Source organism: Eretmochelys imbricata, chromosome 3 (assembly GCF_965152235.1).
Source record: "Eretmochelys imbricata isolate rEreImb1 chromosome 3, rEreImb1.hap1, whole genome shotgun sequence".
Classification (NCBI taxonomy): Eukaryota; Metazoa; Chordata; order Testudines; family Cheloniidae; genus Eretmochelys; species Eretmochelys imbricata.
Window position 1 is genome coordinate 141,308,410 of NC_135574.1, and position 25,423 is coordinate 141,333,832.

At 43.0% G+C, this 25,423-nt stretch overlaps 1 protein-coding gene across 1 annotated transcript in view; it reads left to right on the plus strand.

The window, feature by feature from the left end:
• The window catches only part of KIF26B (kinesin family member 26B), a 411,118-nt gene that overhangs the window by 383,815 nt on the left and 1,880 nt on the right, over positions 1-25,423 (plus strand). The window contains exons 11-14 of the mRNA XM_077811877.1: positions 1,775-1,937; positions 3,233-6,656; positions 23,389-23,591; positions 24,774-24,924. Of these exons, the coding sequence (XP_077668003.1) occupies positions 1,775-1,937; positions 3,233-6,656; positions 23,389-23,591; positions 24,774-24,924 (3,941 nt within the window). The remainder of the gene's footprint in view (positions 1-1,774; positions 1,938-3,232; positions 6,657-23,388; positions 23,592-24,773; positions 24,925-25,423) is intronic.

The window sequence follows — 25,423 nt, forward strand, 5'->3', positions numbered from 1 at the left end:
CACTGAAAGCTAAGTTTGAAAGGCACAGAGCTAGTTCTGCATTGTGTAGGTTTGGTTTGTATCTCAAAGAATCATCTCACCAACCCTCCCCGAAATCCTTAGGTAGCCTTGTGCATGATGGTGTGATGGTGTTACATTTGGGTGGTTACATGCGTAAGGGAAGCAGCAAAGAATTCTTTCTCAGCCCTCCAAAAAATGCTAAGATGGGCTCTGCTTGGTATCAGTTTTTGAGCTCCTTGTGTGTGCCCACTATACTGTGACCATAACAGTTTGTTTTCCCCAACAGTGCCTCTGTAGCATGAATGAGGGACACACCGCAAGATCCCTACAAGCCATCCCCCCACACCCTGCCAGCTGCTTCAGCCATGCACAAGGAAGAGAGGGAAGGGAGACAGGGTCAAGCTACTGCTGCCCTGCATTCTAGCCCAGGCACCAGCCATGGGAAACTCGCTGGCCCCAGCTTAGGAAACTGGCTCCCACACACCAGCTGGGGGAGACTCCTAGCAATTGGGAAAGACCTGCCCACTTCAAGACCCAAAGGGGATCCATTTCCCAACTGATCACACAGCCCACTTCCATAGGGGGTCTGCTTCCCACAGCCGTAGGCAGCAGGGTGACTTGCCTTCCACCAGCAGAGTCTGAAGGACATCTGTCTGCCAACATGGCTGCTGCTGTGAGGTGCAGATAGGGCAGTCACACAGAGGAACCTCAGTGAGCTCCTAGGGAGGGGCAAGCCTAGTAGGTTGAGTGGTGCTGGGCTGAAGAGTGGGTATATGGAAGGATGAAAGGTTTGAGGAGGAGGAGGAGGAGATGTAATTGTTGTCATTAAGCATGTGGGGACTATTTTATTCAAGGAATGTCACATTAATTGTTGACTGAGGTAGAACGTATTTGAGGCAATGCCTTTTATACTGGTAACCCATCACTTCCCACAATATTAAACCGGTACCACTAAGGGGGTATGTTTGTAACATTGTCTTGTTAAAGTAGTTGTCATGTATGCCATTTCCTGTACTCATTATAATCACAGGCCTGGGGGATAAAATGTCATGATTTCAAAACTTGGCCTATTCAGAGAGAGGGAGTGAATGACAAGAACAGAAGATGGCACAACCTGATTCTAGCCTCTGTCAAGGCAAAGATCTAATATAAATGAACAATGATTCAAACTCTTGCAGCCTAATCTTTCTCTGATTTTCACCCGTTTTACCCTACTGTAATTCCTGGAGTTACTTTTAAATCAGATTGGATGTTCTAAAAGAGATGCTCTAGAAATTATTTTGGGGAAGTTCTGTGGCTTATGTTATACAGGAAGTCAGACTAGGTGATCACAATGATCTTTTCTGGCTTTGGAATCTGTTACCCTTGTGGGTGAGAGAAGAACTGGAGCCTCCATCTCTCTGTCATCCTTTGACAGTTTGTTTTTATACTGTATACTACAGTGCTTCCTGAGAACTAGTCTTGAACAAGTATAATGGGCATAGGTCCTTCATTCTCCCCTCTGTCTTAGCTGTGGAAATAGTGCTGGGGGAATCGGACAGCAAAGAAGATAGGGAGGAAGAATCAAAAAAAGAAAAAAAGTTCTAATTTTAGCCCAAGGGTTTTTCAGTTTGCTGAGCTGCGGACGAAAAACAGCACCAACCCGGAGAACAATACTAACTGGTGTTCCATTAAAAAGAGAAAAAAAAATCTTGCTGAGATCTGAAGTTAAATCACAACAGTAAAAAGTGAAACACAGCTCACTAATGTAGCCTTAATTCATTTTATTTTGCAGAGACAGCAAGCTCACAATGTTGCTCCGGGAGTCCCTGGGGAACATGAACTGCCGCACCACTATGATAGCTCACATTTCGGCAGCGGCAGGGAATTATGCTGAAACACTGTCCACCATTCAGGTTGCATCCCGAGTCCTGAGGATGAAGAAAAAGAAAACTAAGGTAAGGAGATGTGTAACTCCTTGTCTCCTTGTAGTGGAAAACAAGGACCCTACAGAGCCCTTAGTGAGATGGAGAGGCCTGAAACATAACCAAGTCAGTACTCATAATTCCTTAGTGTATGGGTTGCATGTATTTTATGCTTGCTGTGTGGTTTAGAGTTTATAGCAGAGAGTAAGGGAGAGAAAGCTTCAACCTAAGATGCAGAGGAGAGTTCAAGCACATTTATTATAATAGCTTTCTAAGCCTAACTCCAAGTCTGTCATTTAGTAGTGCAAATATAGCTGGTAATGTGCTTTTCTCAATTAAAGTTACAAGTGTAACTAAAACAATAATGAATATTACTTTTTTAGAATTAAAGGAAATTAAGATTAATGAAGAAAAGGTTCCCTATTTTTCCCATAAGACAGCAAGAGCAATGTAATACAAGGCAAAATCTCCACCTCTGCTTAGACACACACATAGTCCTGTTATTTCAGCATACGTTTGGTAGATTTTTCCAAGCAGTGGACTAATAGGGAGTGAGGTATATTCATTTTCATGCTTCCAGAATCCTAGCTTCTTTTATAACCTGGACTGTTAACTTGTTATAGCAGGTGAGTTTTGTGATCATGATTTAAAATGATTACATGGATTAATGCTAAATCTGAGCTAAGACCAACAAATGGACTCCATCTATACCATGTCACAACAAGCTAGCCACAGAAAGAGATGCACACCACACCCAAGTGTGTATTGTGATCAAAATTTGATTTTCCTTGTATTTTGTGCATTATTTGAACCATGAGGTTGAACTCCTTTTACAGCAAAGTCTTATCGGTTAAGTGCTTTGAAAGCGATCTAGTTCCTTTGGTCAAGACTGGATCCACTGAAGGGTCTTAATGCATTCATTCAGTGCAGTCATTGGAAGGCAGCATGATCTAGTGGTTAGAGTTGGGTCTATTTCAATTAGTTTATGATAATAACATGGGCAAGACCCTTAATCTTTGTGTGCATAGGTTTCCAAAATGGCACTAATAAGACATACCCAACTTTGTTAAGTACTTTGAGATAATTAAATGAAGGGTACAATATAACTATAAGTTCTTCTTGTTATTGTTGGATTTAACTCCCTTCCCCCCAAAGTTCATAACAATTCTTTACCACGTTGGTGTTTTATATGTCATGCATTTATGCAACACTATGCATTGTTCCAGTCATTTTAGGATTCAGCTGCATCGATAGTTGGGATTCCGCTGTATGTGTGCTTTACGGAAGCTGTTTGTGGTTCTGACATTTCATTTGCTCTCCAATCATAGTACACATCGAGTTCTTCTGGTGGTGAAAGCTCTTGTGAAGAAGGAAGAATGCGGAGGCCAACCCAGTTGAGACCCTTCCATTCTAGAAATGTAGTTGACCCAGACTTCCCTATTCTGCACCTATCAAGTGATCCTGATTATTCTTCCAGCAGCGAACAGTCCTGTGACACAGTGATTTATGTTGGCCCCAATGGCACAGCCCTCTCTGATAAGGAACTGACAGATAATGAAGGCCCCCCTGACTTTGTCCCTATAGTTCCTTCTCTGCAGAAGACCAAAACTGAGGGCAAATTGGAGGAAGTGAGTGAGACAGACTCCAGCAAGTCTGAGAGAGACTGCCTGAAGTGCAACACGTTTGCTGAGCTACAAGAGAGGCTGGACTGTATAGATGGCAGTGAGGAGAGCAACAAATTTCCATTTGAAGAGCTGCCTGTTCAGTTTAGCACAGATCAGATGTCTAAGTGTCCTCTACCAAGCCAAGTGGCTGGTCTCAGTCATTTATCAGCATCGGATAAGGAAGATGCCACCGCCGACTGTCAACAACCTGAGAAGGAAGTCAGGGAAAATGTAAGTGCAACAACCAACAAAATTCAGAGAAATCATTCCCCTGTTCCTCCTGGAGCTCTCACTAACATTTCAACTCCTCCTTCTCCTAGGAGTGTAACTGGCAGCTCTAGTAATCAGCTTAGCTCTTCCCAGTTAGCCCATAGCACAAGCCTGCAGAGCAGCAGAGAAAGCCTCAACACCTGTGGCTTTGTAGAAGGCAAACCTAGGCCAATGGGTTCACCACGGCTTGGCATTGCAAGTCTTTCCAAGACATCAGAGTACAAGCCACCAACTTCTCCTTCCCAGAGATGCAAGGTTTACACCCAAAAAGGGGTATTGCCAAGCCCTGCGCCATCACCCCTGAGCAAGGACTCTGGAATGGTGTCTAGCGAATCTTTGCTGCAGCCAGAGATCCGGACCCCTCCAGTGGGAATGAGTCCTCAGATCTTGAAAAAGTCAGTACCCTCCAGCAGTGGGGATTTTGGAGAGACCATTCTTGATGAAGAGCAGGAACAAAATATTTCACCAGAATCAAAGAAGGAGATTCTGAGCACCACCATGGTCACTGTGCAGCAACCCTTAGAGCTGAATGGAGAGGATGAGCTGGTGTTCACCCTGGTTGAAGAACTAACCATTAGTGGAGTCCTTGAGAATGGACGCCCGACTAGCATCATCAGCTTTAACAGTGACTGTTCTGTGCAGGCTCTGGCCTCTGGGTCTAGGCCAGTTAGTATTATCAGTAGCATTAGTGAAGACCTCGAGTGTTACTCCAATGCAGCTCCTGTTTCTGAGGTCAGCATAACACAGTTCATGCCACTTCCAAAATTAGGACTGGATGACAAAGCCCGGGATGCCAGCAGCAGACGCTCATCCATTAGCTCGTGGCTGAGTGAAATGAGCACAGGGAGTGATGGTGAACAATCATGCCACAGTTTCATAGCCCAGGCGTGCTATGGGCATGGTGAGGCTATGGCAGAGCCCCCTATTTCTGAGTTTGCAGGTGCCATACAGAATACTAGCATGATTTGTGTAAATGACAAGCAAAATCCAGTGACTGACAATTTGCTCATACTATCAGAAATGGGGGAGGGAACTTTTAGTAAAGTCCCACCCCTCAAGGGTTGCAAAATATCAGCCCTGGGGAAAACTACTGTCACAATCTCAAACACAGCAAGCCTAAGCAGTTGTGAAGGCTACATCCCAATGAAGACCAACATTACTGTTTATCCATGTATTGCTGTTAGTCCTTTTAAGGCACAAGAGACTGATGAGGCCACATCTGCAGTAACTTCAGCTGCTAAAGTTGCTCAGTCCAATGAGGAGAAAGAGTCTAGTGTTAGGAAGGATATCAAATTTGAAGACCCTTGGCTAAAGAGGGAAGATGATGTGAAAAAAGACAGCTCTGGGGCCAGTGATGGGCCAAGACTAGAAACTGCAGTTGGTCCAGCCAAGCCTGAGCAGAACAAGAAACAGAACTCAGCTGACAGATTCAGTAGCAGCAGCGGGGAGACCTCTAGCTCCCCAGGTTCCGATCCTCTGAAGAGGATTGTGGATGGGTGTGAGATGGCACTTCCAAGTTCTGCAACCCAGAGCCCTGTTCATTCCCTGGATGCTCTGAAGAATGGCAGTCTCCCTAGGGCCCTCCAGAAGGTCAGCAAGCAGGAGGAAATTGATGCTATCCTCTATCACTGTGCTGCTGAGAACAATGGAATGAGTTCTCCTTCTCCCTCCCAGTCTAGTAAGGCTACCCTAGAAAGAAGAGTCGCTTCTCCCAAGCACTGCGTTCTCACTCGCTCCAAAGGAACTCCTCCACTGCCTCCTGTGAGAAAATCAAGCCTGGATCAGAAGAACAGGGCCAGCCCTCAGCATAGTGCTTGTAGCAGCAGCACTAGCAGCCCACCCAACCAACCGGTGTCTTTTCCGGCCAGCTTTCCTGATGAGCTGAATGGGAAGCAGAAGGGCTCCAGCATTGACACCAGCAGCAATAGCAGCAGCAAGTTATTTAGTGCCAAACTTGAACAGCTAGCCAGCAGGACCAATTCCCTGGGCAGGTCCACTGTGAGCCACTATGAGTGTTTGTCGTTGGAAAGGGCAGAAAGCCTATCTTCAGTAAGCTCCAAAATCAGCCCTGGAAAAGATACCACCATGCCAAGGGCTGGGAGGAGCCTCAGCCGCAGTGCGGTGTCCTCACCAACAAACTCCGGCACATCCCAGTCTGCAGGTGCCTCGCCAAAGGCCAGCCAATCTAAGATATCTGCAGTTAGCAAACTTCTTTTGGCAAGTCCCAAGGCCCGAAGCTTGTCTGCTTCCACCACCAAAACGTTAAGCTTTTCTACCAAGTCTCTGCCTCAGTCTGTGGGGCAGAGTTCAAGTTTGCCTCCCAATGGGAAGAACATGTCCTGGTCAACTCAGTCCCTTAGCAGAAACAGAGGCTCTGGTCTTGCTTCAAAATTGCCCCTCAGAGCTGTCAATGGACGGATTTCTGAACTGCTCCAAGGGAGCACAAGTGCCAGAGGTGTACAAATGCGTGGAAACTCGGACACAGATGAGCGAGGTGGCCTTCATGGAGAGGAGAAACCAGCTGTTCATATGCTGCCTTCACCCTACAGCAAAATCACCCCTCCGCGGAAGCCTCACCGCTGTAGCAGTGGTCATGGAAGTGACAACAGCAGCGTCCTGAGTGGGGAGTTGCCGCCAGCCATGGGGAAAACAGCTCTATTCTACCACAGTGGGGGAAGCAGTGGTTATGAGAGTATGATGAGAGACAGCGAAGCAACAGGGAGCGCTTCTTCAGCGCAAGACTCTATGAGTGAGAACAGCAGCTCTGTCAGCGGGAGGTGCCGAAGTCTCAAAAATCAAAAGAAACGCTCAAACACAGGTATGTTTGCAGATGTGTCCAAATATAACATTGACCACCAGGCTAGCTTGTTCTTGGGCGGCAAGGCTTGCGCAGAGGGATGTCTAGGTCAATAGCAGAACTCATGTTGTATTTAATGTGGTTGTTTGGAACTAGAAACAGGGTAATTCTAATGACAGGCCCTTGAGCTGTGAACGTCTTAGGTTTATTCACTTACCAAGCCCTGCTCAGTTCCACATTTCCTTTATGAAGGCATTTCCATTGCAACAGTTTTAGTATAAATTATTTGTTTCAAGCTTCTCTTATTGCATCCTTTTCCTGAAAGCAGGGCAACTTTTATAATGGGAACTATTTTCAAATATTTAGTGATGGGTTTTTTTTAGCTTAAACTCACAAAAAGATGCCCATGCAAGGTTCTTACATGTAATATATATTACAATATAGCCCCAGCAGAATCGAAACAATCATGCAGACAAGAACTCAGCCAGAAAAAGCTCCTTTCCAACACTTCACCTTTCTGGGAAACAAACCCTCCACCCTCTCTATAAACCCTATCAAATAGCTGTCAAATAGATAAACTCCAGTCATAAATTGGAGGCTTTTATTATGGTGAATAGCAGGGAGAGGAAGCCTGATGTATGTCATGAGAGCAAGAACTGAGGTTGGTTGTGACTACAAGGTTTCAGAGTTTGGTGGGTGTTGCACCAGTGTCACTGTGTAAGTTGCAGTACAAATGCTAGAGCCCAGCAAAGGGGAGAAAGAGACTATAGGACTCGCACAAGGAAAAGGGCACAATAAATTATATATTGCTGGGAGGCTGTCCGGGTGATATGGGATATTTTGCTGGGGACATTTTATTTTTTGGCTTCAATTTTTGAGGTTTGGCTTTCTACTCACCTTAGTAGTGAAAGGTCTGAAGGTACCAGGAACCTCTCACTTTGACAGATGTAAAGGGTCTGTGTGGATGGTACTGGGAGCTAGGTGGCAGACGGGTGACTCTGTGAGGGGTAGATCTTTCCTTAGCTTTTCATTTCATTTCCCCTTTCATCAATATGATCTCAGTGGCTGGGTGAATAGGGATTGCAACTTCCCAGTAGCTGTCCTAGGAGATGTGGGTGAGGAGAGCCTTCTGTTTGGATGATGACTGTGGAAGAGTGTCAGGGCACTACTACCCCCATTTTATTTGGTAGCAGTTTTGTTTCTTGATAGCTAGGGATGGAGGGTGAGAGCTATGTTGTCTTCGGAGTGCACCTTCACAATTAGTCGTCGCTTGGGTCCTCAACTGCAGCAGCTCTTCCTCTTAGATGATTGCTATAAGGTGGCTGAAAATGATGCCATTGACTGTGAACATGGAGATCTGAGGGAAGGATCATTTGTGGGGCTCAGGATGACTAGTTGCTCTGCTACCAGGTGTAGAAGACAAAGTGGGAGGAAGGCTTTTTTTGCTGATAGAGGCAGGTGTGCAGCCCTTGTTATCAATTCTATAGATTTTATCTGGAACCTCTTCTGAGGAGCATAAAGCATTGTTTGACAGGGTCCAAATGCTTAGGTCATATGCAAGGTTAGTGGCTAATAAAATCAACAGCAGGGCTTGTAGGGAACATTCCTGAGCAAGGCCACCAACTTCTGCAGAAGTTGTGTGGTCTTCCTACGTCTGCAGACAGAGCGCGCGCAGAGCTGCTCAGAGCTATCCAGTGCTGAAGCAGAGTGAAAACTGACCTGATTCTTACCTTTTTTTCACCAGACGTGGAGTTTGTCGGGGCTTTTTGGCTGCCATCCAAATTACTGATCTTGAACTTGAATTTCTTGTGTGGGTTAGGTCCTTTCTGCCCAGACACCATTGTCACAGGTTTGCTCAGATGAGTCACTATCACTAGTGGCCCCAAGATTTGAATATCTGGGGCACATCGTTTTCAGTGCAGGGCCATCATCTCTGGAAGCTGCCTACCCTGTTAATCCAACAGAGCCTGAGCATGTTGACACCTTCAGGGCACTTTGTAAAGCTCATTTGCTTACTCAGGCTTTTGATTGGTGGCTGTGTGGAGAGACTATGTGTGCTATTTTTAACAGCTTAATTTTGAGGTTGACTCTTTATATAGTTGGTTCACCAATTCTCATATTATTTTGAATGAGCTGGACATGGGTCCAGTAATTTTTACACATTTTAGAAATAAAATTAAAAAGTTAATTCAATGTCTACACATTTCTCATCATGGAACATTTACTTGACAACTAACAAAGCTGTAGCTCTCTTACAACCCATGTCCTCTTTGCATTGGGCCCTGCAGCAGTGAAGCCATAATTCTGTGTTTGGTGGTAGCACAATCTTTCACATGTCGACAGATTTATGATGTCATAAAAACAGGATTATGACTTCAGTGCAGTATCAAGATGAAGGGAAAAACTGGGATGTAAAGGCAAACAACGTTATGATGAACGTACATATATTTTTATAATAGGACAAGAACCAGACTGGTTTGTCACATTTCTTTTTACATAAATATCCTCTTCCTGTAGGTTTGTACTAGTCTGAAACATCTCTGTTAAGGAATATTTTTATGAAAAAAAAACATACAAAGCTGTGCAGCTCTTAAAGCATGGATATTATTTTAACGCATGGTGTCACGAGCATTGGACCCTGTTTGATTTGCTGTCAAAGATCCACTGTGCTATAATGGATACGGCAGTGTAGATATGCTCATTTCAGGTCAGATGACCCTGTCCACTTTATTTATGATTATTATTAACAGAAAGGCTAGTTGTCAGACATAATCAACATGAATCTACAGAAAGCCCCTTTAAGAGAAATCATAAAGAGCCTTTAAGGGAATCACTAGTAGTCTTGTCAGATTTCACAATTACTTTTGAAGTTCTGACACGCTGAAGAGACAGAATTTTTTCTGTGATTAAGATCTTGGGTTTTTTAATGTTCTTAAGTGCATTTTTACTTGTAGGTACTTATGAATTGTTTGTTATAGCCTAGGTATCAGAAATACAATGGCAGCTTTTGAAAGATAAAGCCAATTCATAATCTATAGGTTTAGCCTTGGTTTAAATTTCAGAATCTAAGTAAGTGTGTGTTTCATAGGCAGCCTAACGTGGTATATGCAGTATAAACACACACACACACAAACCATCTTCCATTATATTCTCCCACCCACTCTTCAAACTGAAATATTACAAGATTACATCATCAAGCAATGAGCCTTCTTCCCTGAAGTTAATAGATCAGTTTAATAAGTTGCCCAATTTTCCCAGCATTTAACACTGATACCATAATATTAGTGGGTCAGTATATTATTGCTCTGAAATGATTGCTTATGGTAGAGGGGATTTTAATTATAATTACAGTTAGCACTACTCTGGGGCTGTACATTTTCAAAGCACTGTACAAATGTTATTTAATCCTCCTGTGATGTAAGTATTATTATAATCCCCATTTTGCAGATGGGGAAAATAAGGCTGAGAGGTTAACTAACTGGCCCAAGGCCACAGAGTCACCTCCACCCTAATGCTGACTAGATAGACCCACGATTAGACCTCAGGCAGGTTGGCTCCAGGCCTTGAGCTCAGCTGACTGGACCACACATCTCTAATCAATGCCACTGCCCTTTTAGAACAACAGAGCGGAAGGTTTGATTTGTAATTGTCTATTTGTGACAGACTGTCCTGCCTCTGCACCTCCTGGCATCTGTGCAGCTGCTTATTCTCTGGTTCCTTCCCTCCCCCATTAACCACTCCCCACTAAGAGTGAATAGGTGCCTCAGTCACTTACTTCCAACTGGGAGGATGCGATTATGCAGCAGTGAAGGCAGGTGACACCTGAAAGTAGGGAGTCAAACTGACACACACACACATGCTGAAAGGCAGTTTAGGCATATGAAAAACTATATTATCTGACACCAGACTTTGCTTATTAGGGAACCCTCCCCCTGGACAGCGCCTAGCACGATGGGGTCCCAGTCCATAACTAGGCTCCTGGGCACTCCGGTAATACAAATAAATAATAATAATAATACACTGGTCAGCAGCTCTTGATCCCCACACACAGAACAGGCCACAAAATAGCTACTTCCAGCCCAGAGAACCAAAATGCTACGGTTGCTTCTGAACACATGTCCATGGTGCAGTGCTCCTTCTTTTTAGCAGTGTAGCCATGTGTTAGAAATAAATGCAAACTATAAGGTAACAGTGACCATTTTCTTTTTTTAAATGGGGGTGGAATTTGAAAAGCACGCAGCAATGGCCTTAACTCTGCTCTCTTGAAGTCACTGGTAAAGGCTAAGTGCTTTTGTGGCTCCTTTATGTTACCAGGAAAAATACTCCAAGCAAATTCCCTTTTGCAAAGTCATGACAGTATTTCAGGAATGCCGGCTTTAAGGGGTAGGCAGGGTGGGGCAGCGGACTAGGCACCAGATTGGGAGTTGTAAAACCTATATTCTATTTTCTGTTCTGCCAATGACTCTCTGTGTCACTCTGAGCAACTCATTTAATGTCTCTATTCCTCAGTTTCCCATCATAAAACAGGATGATTTTTGTCCAACTTTGTATAAACCATTGGAATTCTAGAATGAAAAAATATTACATACATGTTAATCACTATTATTCTAAAGAGTTTAGCATCTGAAAACCAGTGGACCAAATTCAGTCTGTGTGTAAGCAGGCACAGCTCTCACTGAAGTCACTCTCAAAGCTGAATTTGGCCCACTGGGTGTAAAGAGCCAGCTTTTTAGGCATATGAAAAACTTTACTTCTAACTCCAGGTGCATGGCTCCTGGCAGCAATGAGGTAAGGCTAGAACAGGATCCAGGTCTGTAATTAGATTTACACTGTATAGCAAAGCTTCACTTGGACTCCCATACAATATACATGAATGCCTTTGTTTTTTTCCCCCTGAGTATATTATTTATTGGTTCCTGGTACCTGCCTCCTATGATGTTTCCAGACTGGCAGAGTCTGTAACGAGCCCTCTCATGGGGCCAATAGCACAGAGGAGCGTTTGGTACAATTTGTAACAGGATGAGGGTTTTCTGTGGAAACCACAGAGCTCTTCCTTCGGCATCCTCCTTCCCCTTTCTGGAATTGGTTTGGGTGCATAAAAGAGTCTCATGTCCGCGTTTTATATGGCTAGATCAAAGGCCTCTGGCATGTCTGTGACTAATTACAGCTTGCAGTGGTAGTTCAGGGCTGGATGGTTTTCTCTCCTGAAGAGTATGTGTGTGTTTAGATTTCTGGTTCTCTCTAGTCCAATTTTTTTTTAAATAGAAGATAACTGAAAAGCAAATTGAATCTGAGTTTGCAAAAGCATGTGTATCAGACCTGGTTTCAGCAGGGTGACATATTTGGATCTTTAGGATCTTGGCTTCAGGGTCAAAGGGGGACTTAGAGCACTGAGTCAGAGGCAAGCTGTGACCACTGCTGGCTGCCTGCCTGCCTGATGGCAGGGGGTGGGCTGTCTCATTGGGGGAAAGATCAGGATTCAGGCGTGAGAGGAAGACGAGTCCATCTGGGGAGGAGGGAGATTCTCTCCAGGTGGCTTGGTAGGGAAGAAGCTGCTGTATATAGGGCCTTCAAGTTTGGTCCGTCTGGGCCTATTTTGCCTTACTCATCATTGTATGTCAGTGGTCATTAAAAAACAAGAAGCTAAAGAATCCCTATTAAAAGCACAAGCCAGTCTTCTGAATGAGGCTTATCTAGAATGGGGGTGGACCTAAGCTACAAAATTCAGACTTTCCTAATGTTTAAAGGGGTTTGGGTCTATTATAATACTAGGCCTCAGTAACAACATTTGGATTCACAGCTGAACTGTCCCAGTATTTAAAGGAGTTTGGATGCAGGGATCTGCTTTAGGTCTCTGTCTCCTACAGAGTTTGACAAATCCAGGATATGATTTTTTTAAATTTTGTTTTTTATCAGGAACCTTTCTGGACTGTAGATAATTGAAGCTTCTTGCTGAAACATTTTATGGGTTGGGCAGTAAAAGTTTCACGGCTGCTGGCAGCTCTTCCTTGGTGCTAAGTTTCACCCCCAAGAGTAGAGGAAAGTACTACATGATTCTAAACATTGTCATTAAAATGACAGACTGTTTAGACGTGACAATAATTATATATAATTGTAGTCTCTTTACATCACGTCCTACCATTATAACTCTAGGTTTCTCTGGAGTCAGAGATGTTTTTAAGAATGGGGGTTCAGAGGTTCTGTAAACTCCAGATCCGAACACCCCTCAACTCTTAAGAACTTTCAGATCTATTTCTGTTAATGAAAATACTAGAAAATACCAGGCACGGATTGAATCTGTGGGCAGCAAATAACTTGAATCCAGCTCAAACCTGCTACTGATATCAGGCAGCACTGAAACAGGATCTTAGCAATAATGATGAAACACAGAGACAGAGCTTTTCTTGTTGCATCCAAGTGAAAAGGAATTCAGTTCACATTTAGCCTGCATAAGCTCAGAACAGCAAAATATCCCTGGCACCGTAAAGCCAAAGGGCATTTCCAACCCTTGCATCTTAATTTGTCCACATCCACAACTGAGGACGATAAGGACAAAGACGATAATTCACATGCTGCGTTATCCCCCGCCATGACTGGTGCCATTAAGAATTATAAAGGGAGATGAATCTTTGTGAGTTGGTGACCCCCCCCCCTTTGAACGTGTGACTGTTGACTGGATTGCAGAGAGGGGTGAGTGGGGCCCAGCCACAATTATTTTCTGTTGTTGTTGTTGTTCATTAAAACAACAGCATTGATTTTCCCAGGTCAAAGCCAGGTCATTTCATGCCACAGATCTGTGTGGAAAGGGATCACAGTAATCATTTTTTACACGCTTGACTACCATGTGCCGGTGCTGAGCTTTCGGCTGCACGAACATAGGAATGATTTAATAGAGGAAATGGCAGCAGGCTATTGTGAACTCTGCAGGCTCCATGTAACATGCATGATTGAGTCAGACACCATTAGGCGGGTGTAAATAAAACCTGGTCGCTGTGTTGGCACAGAATTAGCTTAGTGGAATGCCTCTGCCACTGTCCTGTCTGGAGCTGATGCGGTCATAGCAGTGTCCCCTGTCCTTGGCTTGACTGGCAAGGTGACTGGTGAATCTATTACTTCAGTGCTATAATGCTTAGGACAATAAACGGCTCTGTGTCATCTCCATATAAATAGTGTCATGAAACTGACAAATACATTTGGCATCAAAGGCCAGCCATAAGATAAAGATTTAGGAAAATCTCTATATTATGGCACTTTTTTGCTAGCAATGTGTGGGTGCTGAGCACTGTACCGGTGAGATCTACATCTTCCCTGGGACTTCTCCCAAACTACATGTCAGCCAGCCAGGCTAAATGAAGTCCTGTATCCTGATTTGGTTTCAGCAGTGCTCATTCACTGGCTCTGAACACTATGCCCCAGGCATGCTTCCAAAGGAAGCAGTAGTTTGGGGTGTGTGGTCAGGAAAGGTTGAGTAGTGGGAAATTGACAAAAACAGGTCAAAGGAAAAGGGAGGAGGCAATTCGGTCATGGGCAACTGACTGCAAGGGCACACCCCACAGGAAGTAGGAGTGAGAGGAGAAATCAGTCTTGCTTTCTCAAATAATAAAAGCAGAAGCCCAGTTGCTAGAAAGTGGGGAACAGCAGGGGGAACTCTGCATACTGTCTTCACAAACAAACAAAAGGCCTGAAGCGACACAAAAAAACAGTGCTATTTCTAATGGGAGGAAAGTGTTCTCTGAAAACAGTGCAGTAGAACAAATTGTGTGTTTTGGGGTTTACTGTTCTACAGTACTTAGTGTGGTGATGTTTAATCTCTTTTGGGTCAGTTGTATGGTTTGTTGGCCAGGAGAATGCTGAACCGTTAGATCTGTACACAAAGGCAGTTGTACTTCTAACAGCAGCTCGTGTAGTAATGAATGGCTCCTGCTCTGTATCTTATCTTCTTCCCCCTTTGAACTTGCAATGAAAAGTTGTGGAGTCATGGGGCATTTAGTTATGATTTTTTCTATTTATTGGACCTTGAAATTTTAGGGGGCAGCTACTGTTTTGTGCAGAGTTCAGATGCAGGCTGCTACAGAGGAGACACACATTCAGCTCCTTATGGAGACTTTATTTTTGTTCTTTTTTGTTTTACGTTTATCTATTTTATTTTTAAAAATTCAGATTGGAATTTGCCCATAGAAAGCAGTCTAACTGGGAACACACTGAGACATCCAACACCTAAGCAAATCCCATTATCTTTTAGGATTTCAGGTACGTGTTTAGCAAAGAACATTTGACTAGTTCCATTGACTTCAGTTCAACTCTTCATATTCTTCAAATTATGATCAAATACCTAGTTGATTGAGAGTCCTTTGTCTGTAGTATCTTAAAGATGAAATCTTCTCAACACTTGTCTTCACTACAGAGTTAATTTGACTTATAACTTGAGCGTTGCGCCCAATTCAAGTCCCAGCCAAATGCCTTAACTCCAGTGTGGTGGGGCTTTTAAATTGGCTGGTCCTTTAGGGGGAATAGGCAACTCATCAGCTGCCAACCCAGTCACTCTGTGCAGCTCAAACTGTTATTTCACAGTGTGGCTGCTCTCACTCAACTTAGACTAACTCAAAAGGAGTTAATGTGGGTGTAGCTCATTTAAATTAACTCTACAGTGAAGACATAGCTTTAGGCCTTGTTGTCACGCTACAAAAAGTATATTTTTTACGTTGCAGTAACTAACACACACGTGCTATCCTGAGGTAAACTAGCTGAGGTCGGCACTATCCTGCACCTGCAGTTGACTTTGTTTAGTTTGTCTTGTGGCAAAAATAAAGGGCCTGGTCTTCACTGCGTTTTTTTACTATGGGATAGTTCACACATGTTCGTACCCTGAGGTAAAAAAGGTACTTGTTTTAGCTGTGAAGACAAGGCCCTAGGGCTTGTCTTCATGTACACCACTACAGCAGTGCAGCTACACCAATGCAGTGCTGTAGTGAAGACACTCCTTTACCGGCGGGAGAGCGTCTCCTGTTGGCGTAGTTAATCCACCTCCCTGAGAGGCGGTAGCTGTGTTGACAGGAAAAGCCCTCCCGTCAACATAGTTCTGTGTACGCGGGAAGTTAAGTCAGCATAACTGTGTTGCTCAAGGATGTGGATCTTTCATGCCCCTGAGTGATGTAGTTATGCTAATCTAGGACTGTAGTGTAGACCTGGCCTTAGAGTCAGATGCAGGAGAGGCTATTTAGTAAACAGCCTGCTGTACTATAACTGAGACCGCTATTACTGGTTTGGCAGTGGAATCAGTGGACTGGATTTCTTTTGCTCTAGGATGAGGTATTGATATCCATTTAGTTTTTCAAATGGAAAACGAATGACTCGCTTTTATATTGTTGGAGGGTCAGCTGGCCTGAACAGATTACTGGTGCACCGTGTGTGTTTGCTTATATCCACTACCAGGGGGAGGGGGACAGGCATGGATGGATGTGTGCTAATACTGCCAAGCTTCCAGGTTGAACAGTTGCCTTTTTTAAGCAACGTGCTGGCGAGCAGAGGAGTGGTGCATTGTAGTCTGCTATAAAGCTCTTTATTAATTACATAGTAAAGATTTATGAGCTCCCAGCCCCATAGAGCCCATTAATAAACATGTGTCTTCAAAGGGGTATTTTTTAAAGAAAAAATATATATGTGTTTGAACAATTGAATCCTTGTCTTTGTGTGTTATCATGGATGAGCAAGCTGTCACCTGCCCTGTGGTATTCATCCTAAAATGCTGCTTTGGATGTACTTCCTTACCCAGCCCATTTAATGTGAAATCAGAGAAACCCCAGAGACTAAATGGAAGGACTAGAAGCGGTAGGAATTCCTGTCAAGATACACCATACCTTAGGTACCCAGGCTAATAAGCAGCCCATTAATCAATGCATATTTTAAATAGATTAGGTTCCATTCAGCGTCACTGCAAACATGCAGGAGTTGTTTCATTTTATTTCTCCCCAACACATGCCCAAAAGCAAAGATATATCATCCAGAGTCAGTAAAAATGAAGAGCGTTGACCCTCCCCTTATGCTCCCCCCCCACACACATACATACCTTGAACCTGTAGTCAGATCTACACAGATGGTCCCCTGTGTCTGTGCCGAGCCGCATTTACTTCAGTAGGACTCCATGCAGACATAAGGGTCCACCCACCCGGATCAGGTCTCTCTGGCCTGTGTTTATTTAATGTCTTGACGGAACAAAGACCAGACAGCCACATTATTGTGGTAACCTACTGGCAGCCCAGACAGGAATCCTGACTAGGAAAACACAATGAGCTCATATTCGCTTCTGCCACTCTTGTCCACTCTGCCTGTCCACCTAGTGATGGTCACCGGGACACATGGCCTAATGTAAGAGCCCATGTAAACCACCTTCTGGATCATATGATTCCTCTTTCGCACTGGGTCAAATGGGGATGCGTGAGTACTAAAAAGCAAAACCACCCTTCTACTACACACACCTGTAACATCTTCCCCCTATTTCCAAATAAGGTCCTGATTCTGTCCTCACAGCAATGTGAATCCTGGGTAACTCCACTGAATTCAGTGCAGTTAAACCACTATAAGTGCCATTGGAATCAGGCCCTGAATCTCCCATAGGGAGGCATGTCCCATCTCCTATGAGATGAACCCAAATCTGCACCAATTACATAAAAAATTGGTGTTAACAAACACATGCACACTGGAGAAAATACAAACTAAATACTTTATACAAAGGTGATATTAAATGAGTCACAAGCAGGAGTTCCCACCAGGATGAGTTTTGGTTGTGTTCAACTGAACCCTTGTAGCACTAAAAATAACACATAAGCACCGTTAATACATTTCCCCCTCTGACATGAAAATGGATGTATGCATTAACACACGGGCTTGATGCAAAACTCATTGGGTGAGGTTCTTTGGTTTGTGCTATACAGGAGGTCAGACTAGATGATAATAATAGTCCCTTCCAGCCTTAAAGTCTATGACTCCATGAATATATAAAATTGCAAATGTACTAAGTAGCAAAATACAGCTTTGTTCTCAGATTAAAAAATTCCAGTGCTTGATCCTGCAGTAGGATGAGAGCCTTTTGGGAAGTATCCAACACAGTCTGCTCATAATGGAAGCACGCCGTGCAAGATCAGTCTCCAAATTTGCTACACTTTAGTTTTAAAAACAATTTCATCACTGTGGACTGGTTTGAGTCAGGAGAAAAATTGGTATCACTTGTCACCAAGTGAGGGTGATATTCCTTTAAGCTGAAAGGTTAGTGTTTTGTTATTTTATAACTGATTTCTTTAACCTGAACATGCCAGGCTCTTGACAGAGTAGGTGACATGGTACATTTCTAAATGCATAAGTAAAGCCCTCAGTGTTTTAACAAAATTGGTTATCCCTTTTATACTCTTATGCAAGAATTCTACCACTCTCTGGCCTGGTGCTGTTCAATCTCACGGCTGGTTAACAGCTGGTCTCTCCCTTTGGTTGTCTCTGTGTGGGGCCACTGGACCAAGGTCACTCTTAGCTTTGCAATTTAGTTATGTCACTTGAAACAGTGCCTTTGCTGCATTTGTCTCTTGTCAGGCCACTGCCACATATATCTGTGCCATCTGGTCAGTTCTTGCTGGGTCTGTGTTGTCATCCGTCACATGTCGATTTTACTCTTGATGATGCAGCTTCATCTAGGGCCTGATCCAAAGCCTGTTGAAGTTAATGGAAAGATGCCCACTGAAGTCAGGCCTAGGATCACTGTCGCTCCCTGATGTCTTTTAGGCTTCACTGGTTCCTGCATGGTGGATTGTCCAGCATTTGCTGGGCCCAGAGTTTAGGACTCACAGCATTGTTATTTTGAAATCTCAAACCATTTGGCAAAAAGTTAACCTAGCATAGGGGGCTTGGAGACAAAGAGTCTGTCTCTCCCTGACTTGACTTCTCTCTTTCTCTCTCCTTTCTGTTTCAATAACTTTATTGATATGACAAGGGCTACCGGTGTTGCCAAAGTGAATGCAGGATGGCAGGGCCGTTCTGACAGAGTTGATAGCAAATTTCCCCAGTGTCTCTGTTTTACATTACTGTCTGTTTCTGATCTGGTGGTTCAGTCTGCCATACGTTTTTAAAGTCTATTTCTACAGTCTCCCATTATGGAGAAATCCTGTAGAAAGTGATATAATTTCTGTAGGCATTTGTTTGTTTTTTGTTTTTGATGATTCTATAGCATTTAATATACAACTGTATCCTTGCCATAAATTTCTATGTGATCTTGCAAACAACCTATAGAAAGGGGGGTCATTTTCCGTTAGATTCTGTGGATTCAATCCTGGCTCCATTGATGTCAATAGCAAAATTCCCTATGGGTTTTTTGATTTTTCCCTAAGGGTCTTTTCTGCAGTTTTCTCTTCTGCAGTCTCCCCCTTCTATCTGTAGCTTTGTCACTTAGGGTAGCAGTACGCATTGGTCTCTAGGTTAACGTGAATGGTTCATGACCAGGCCTCTTCCTCACAGAACTCCCTCACTGTAATTCATTCTCAAGCACTTAAGTCCAAAGCTTCTCTGAGTGCTCATATTGCCTCTTCTGTTGTGCCGATTGGCAGCACCTCGTTCCCTAGAAAGCAAACAACAAAAGTGCTGGGGACCAGTTAAAAACATCTTTAAAATAATTTTGTGTGTCTTTGCAAGCAGCAGGCTGGGGAGAACCACTGTAGCCCTTCATTTCCAGTCATAGGAAGCCACAGAAAACTGCTTGGGGACTGGACAGCCAGTAAACTATTTATTAGTCTCATTTGTCTCACACCTCTTCCAGTACCTGTCAGGGAATCAGCCCCTTTTCTCAGTTGAGGCCGTGTTGATGTTGCTTTACCATACTGTGATGCTAACAGAGGGTATGAAAAATACGAAGGAAACAGATATCTAACGGTTAGAGTAGGGGACTGGGAGTCGGGAGATCTGGATTCTATTCCTCAGTCAGTCCTCCTGATTTTTTCAGGCCCTATTTAAACTACACGGTTACACAAGTTGTGGCCAAGTCATATTACTACATAGTTTATTCTTGCCTATGCAGGCGGAACATAACATGGACTAATCATGCAATAAGTAAATAACTCCACCAGCAGCAGGAATTCTGGGAGCACTAGAGAGATTCACTTTAACCACCACTTGTCTAACCCTACCCAGAGCACGCCTACATGACACGGCGGTTAAAAAAGCATCAGCCTGTCTAAAACAGTGCTTTCACTGTTCTTGTCACTACCAGAGCTACACTAACATAAACGGTAACATAGACATAACCTTGTAGCCTGGTCCAAAGCCCACTGAAATAATTGCCATGACATCCACTGACTTTGGTGGTACATAGGCAGGCCCCCTGCAGTTGGGTTTTCTTATTTGTACTATGTTTATTAATAAACCCTTAATAATGAGAGCAAGTAAAAATGCTAATTATTTTTCATGGGGAAAATCTGAAATATATTTTTTTCTAAATTTAATGGGAAAATATTGGGGGGGAAGGTAATGAAAAACTGATGGTTTTTTTCAGTTTAAAAAAAAAAAGGATTTTGCTAAAAAATATCTGGGTTTTGAAAACCGAAACCAGATTTTACTCCCTGAAAACTGAAACAAAAGCCAAACATTTTTACTAAAAACTGAAAATTTGGAGAGAAAAGTTTTTGATTTTTGACCAAAAAAAAGGAAAATTTTGACCAAAATAAAATTTCCCACAAACTTTTTCATTTCTGTTTTTCATTAAAAAATGTTTAGCTAAATTTCCATAGGAAAGGCACAGTGTAAATATTAATACTGACTTACCAATAGTGTATCTTGCACAAACTCACTGGTTTTGTGTTACAGCTTGTGTATAATCTGCCAGTGTTCCATTGACACTTGCATACACACGAGTAGATAAGCTAAGTGGAGTTTCACCTTTACCGTGTAGGTGCATGTGAAATGTGATCTGTAAGAGGATGCATGGAATGAGACAATGATCTGAAGGCTCCCTGCATGCTTGCATACTATATGAAAAGGAGAATACAAGCCTGTGTCATTGGCGGTTCAAGATTGTGCACCACAGGAGCCCTTGCCTCATTGAGCAGAGTCTTTCCATTGACTTCTATAGGGTTTGGATCAGGCCCATGATGCGCAGAGCAGAAGGTTCGTCTGCTATCTAGCAAATAGTTCCATGTTATGGAATCACTGTATTTTATCCTTTTCCTTTTCAAAACACCTAGAAAATTCCATACAGAAAGTATATGAAAAAAGCACTAGAGTTGCAAAGTAAACTCTTTATTACTAGAAATACCAAAGTTAAGTTTGCACACACAAGCTTAACTCTGCCCCCTTTTGTGTCTGCATTGTGATACACCTTTTTAATTACAGGATAATGCACTGTTTTTTCAGCATGACACCCTGTACCAGGGTTTGCCGGTATAGCTATACCTGCAAAATCCTCTACTGTGGATGCAGCTTCTACCAACAAAAGAGTGTTTTTGCTGATACTGTATAGCTCATACCAGTTCATCAAACACCATGAGCTATCACAGCAAAAGGCCTTTTTTTTACTTGTGTAACTGCCTCTACAATGGGGCTTGCTAGCATACCTATGTCAGTTAATTGTGTGTGTGATATATATATATATTCCTAAGCAACACAGCTATGCCAGCAAAAATGTTAAGTGGAGACCAGGCCTGAATGTGTGGATTGGATGGTGAACGAGGAAAGGATGTATAGTGATTGAGGCAGACAGCTGGAGGGGATTGATTGGAGTACAATGAATGAGATGGGGGGGGTGCGAATTGAGCAATAAGGGGAAAAAACCCACAACACATTTGGAATAAAGGAACTGCCATGCTGGATCAGATTCATGGTCCATCTAGTCCACTATCCTGTCTCTGACAGGGGCCAGCACCAGCTGCTACAGAGAGAGGTACTAGAAACCCTGAAGTGGGCAGTTATGGAATCATTTGCCCCTTGTTTAAAAGTTTGCTTGTGCCCAGAAGCCTGAGGGTTTATATTAGAGCAGCTGCCTCATTCTCCAGGTATCCTGAAGAGAACACAGTTAGTGATCATGTAATTAAAAACTGCTTTGAAATACAGGGGGCAGAAACAAGGTTGCACAGGCAACCTTAATTTGGACATTTCTAGTCATCTGTGTGCTTCATTTTAAAACTGCCTGGACATAGTTTTTGTATCGAAAAGTATTTTAAATTGGGACTATCTAGGGTCCAGGATGGCTGTTTCCAATTTAGAAGCTCTGTAGATTAGCCACAGGTTTTTCACAGGGAAGGTGAATGGTGGGAGAAATGATTCATCAGTGTTTAAAAGTATTCTTTTCAAACCTACAGCCCCCTAAATCAGTGGGACAAGACATGCTTGTTTGCCTATTTTTCTGCTGGTGTGCAAACATTAGTGGAAAATCAGACCTAATTCTGTATTTGCAAATGCAAATACTGGAAGGTCAACAGATTTTTAGCTTTTACCCAAACACCACCTTGCCAGTAGTTTACAAGATATTTACATTGAACTTAAAATGAATGCAGTTTTTGAGGTTCCTCTAAATGATTTTATCTTGGTTTTAAAATAAAATCTGTGCACGATTATGCTGTATCCTTCCCCTGCTGGCACCAGGTTGAGTCTTTGCAGCCAAGAGAGCCAGTGTATGGTTTCATTCAGGCTGCTTCTCTCTCCTCCCCCACAACCTCTCCTGGAAGAACACTACAGTAGCTGTCAGCTAGAAAATAAACCAACCATGTTTCCCTCTCCCCTCACCCTCCATCTGTCTCTTTTACTGTATTAAGCCAGGAAGAAAAATATAGCTGATTCCTTTTTCTCTGCCTGTGTAAGTCTGTCTCTCTCTGTTTCCCATCACCCTATACACACACCTTTCTTGCTTTCTTTCGTCATGAGGTTAGCACCATATTTACTGCAATTAGCAGTACAGTAGCAGCTTTCCACACTGCATCAGCTTTGTCTCTACTGGCCTTTTTTCTAGAACTGTTCAACCGTTGCACTGCCCTCACCAGCAGTGGTGCCACGAACAGAAACCATATGCAGGGAACTGCTGGTATTTGAACCACTATGGCCTCTCACCATGCAGTTCTGATTATTACTATGTCATTCCTACCACTGCTGCAGCTGCAATGGTGCAAGTGCCCCAGTGAGAGAATTTCTGGAAGAATTCTAGCATGGAAACTCTGGTGGTGAAAACCAAGTCGGAGCACAATTGCTGCAGGGGTAGTTCTACGCTTGTTTCTTTTCAAAGGCACAGATGATAGTTGGGCACCTAGCTCCCATTGACTTTTCATGGAAGTTGGCACAAAGGACAGGTTGGCAGCCATTTGAAATTGTTCCCTAATGGGGGCAGGCTAGCATGGGCTGGCTAGCGTTGTTCCCAGAAAAAAAATCAATCCACACTAGTCAAAGGAACCCCTGGTAAAACCATAGTAGAACATGTCAGGCCAGTTTCACCAGCAGACTCCAACCCTGCTGCAAAAATTTCTGCATGTCAGTAAATGTATGCACATGAGTAAAGCATGCACAGAGGTTTTTGCACATTGGGGCCATCCCGTGTACAGGGTCTTAGTGACTTGGTGCTCTATGTTCAGAGTTAAGAAAACCCAAACCTTCATGTCTTCAGGTTCTCTCTCATTGTTTTTTATTTAAGAGGGTTGAGTATATTATGTGTGTGTAGAGGTCTCTTTTGGAGGAGGAGCAGAAATGAGAGGAATTAACTATGCTAACATAACTTGACAATTCATGCACTTTTTAGGGTCTCAGAGACGAAGACTCATCCCAGCTTTGTCACTTGATACAACCTCCCCAGTAAGAAAACCTGCCAACAGCCCAGGGGTCCGTTGGGTAGATGGTCCACTGCGAAGTGCACAGAGGGGGATGGGTGAACCCTTTGAGATCAAAGTCTATGAGATAGACGATGTGGAGAGACTCCAACGGCGACGAGGAGGGGAAAGCAAGGTGAGTGCACCTCAAAGGACTGATTCCCATTTTGATCCTAAAGGCCTGATTCTGAAAGGTGATGAGCAGCTTCTGGGATCTGCTCATCATCTCACAGGATTAGGTTCCAAATCAAAACTCAAAGCTCATAGATGAGCAGCTGCAAACCAAGCTAGCTTCTTTTATCAGAAACTTCCAGAAACTCACATGCTCAATGATCCTCATCTTGATTGACCTCTGTGCCCTGCCACCATCTGTTTGGGAGAGTGAGTGATTGTGCTTTTGCTCATTGTGGCTCTTAGGTGCGGAATTTTCTCTCCCTTGACATCCTCCCAAGCTCATCCCTCTCATCTTCTAAAAAGCATCTGGAAAGTCTAAGAGTCAGATTCTCAACTGGTGTAAATTGGTGAAGCACCTTTGAAGTCGATGGAGCTACACTTACCCCAGCTATGGAGTTTTCCATGATAATCTCTCTTGACCTTTGTCGACGACCCTCCCCACCCTTTTTTAATCATGTCACATTATTTGGCTTTTGTTTGTTTTATTGTTGTTTCATAATGATTTAGATTGTACGTTATTTTAAATTGTTGTTCAGCACCCTAAATATCTGATGCTTTCAAAATACAAGTATTAATGATAATGAATTAAGAGTTGGTCAAAAATGCAAATATGTTCACAAAACTATTTCCTCTTTTGTTGAACGTTTTTGAAATTTGATTTTTATCAGCTCTTATTTACTATAGAATTGTAATATTGTATCTATTACTTACATAGCACATAGCTATGCATGGTGGTTTAATACAGCGGGAGATGGATTTCCCACTCTGAGGAGTTTAACTATTTGGTCAAATCCTGATGTCCTTACTTAAAAACAACCAACCAACCTTCTAGGGAAATGAATTGTAGCAACTTTTTTGCTTGAATTAATTTGGATTTCAAGATGTTGCCCATTATTAATAAATTATTATAGCTGCTATTAGCTTTTGCTGCTCTGCCTGTATATCCTAGCCTCACTTGTGAAGAGCAAACACCAAACCAACCAAACAAAAAATAAAACCACCTATTATTCTGGCCAGTGATTTTACCTGCTTCCATGTTAAGTGGTTTGTAGTTATTATTGACTGGAAAATTGACTGAATCCAGGATGGATTTTTCTTACCCTTTTCACCTATTCTTTCCCTTCTCCTTTTTCCTGGTTGGCAGGAGCTGATATGCTTCAATGCCAAGCTGAAAATCCTGGAGCATCGCCAGCAGAGGATTGCTGAGGTCAGGGCCAAGTACGAGTGGTTAATGAGGGAACTGGAAGTGACCAAACAGTACCTGATGCTGGATCCTAATAAATGGCTTAGTGAATGTAAGGACTTCATTTTAATTGCCTGTATTCATAAGTGCCCTCGGTTTATTTCATTGAGGGGAAGCAGAAAGATTGACTGATGCTGAGGCTGCGATGTAAGCTAGTATATTTGTAAACTAAATTGAACTGATGTGACCTAGGGGCCGGAGTTAGATTGACTGTATTTCTAGAACTATTCCCCACATAATTCCTATTAAATGTTGACAACAGAGCTGAAAACAATCCTATTCGCCCAGGAGCCGAATACTGGAATGGTTCACCATTGTAATGGTGAATATTGCCCTTGCCATTGCCAGATTAACGCTCATGTGTCTCAGTCCACAGCTCCAGAAAATTAGATTTTTAAATTTCTTTATTTTTTAATTTTTGGCCTCAGACATATATCTGAGTGTATAATGTGTATGTATAATAAATCTACTATCCTTCTGCCAAATAACACTATGAAGCAAATTTGTCTTTTGACTCTAATGGAATTGCATCCAGGATTAATTTGGCCTAT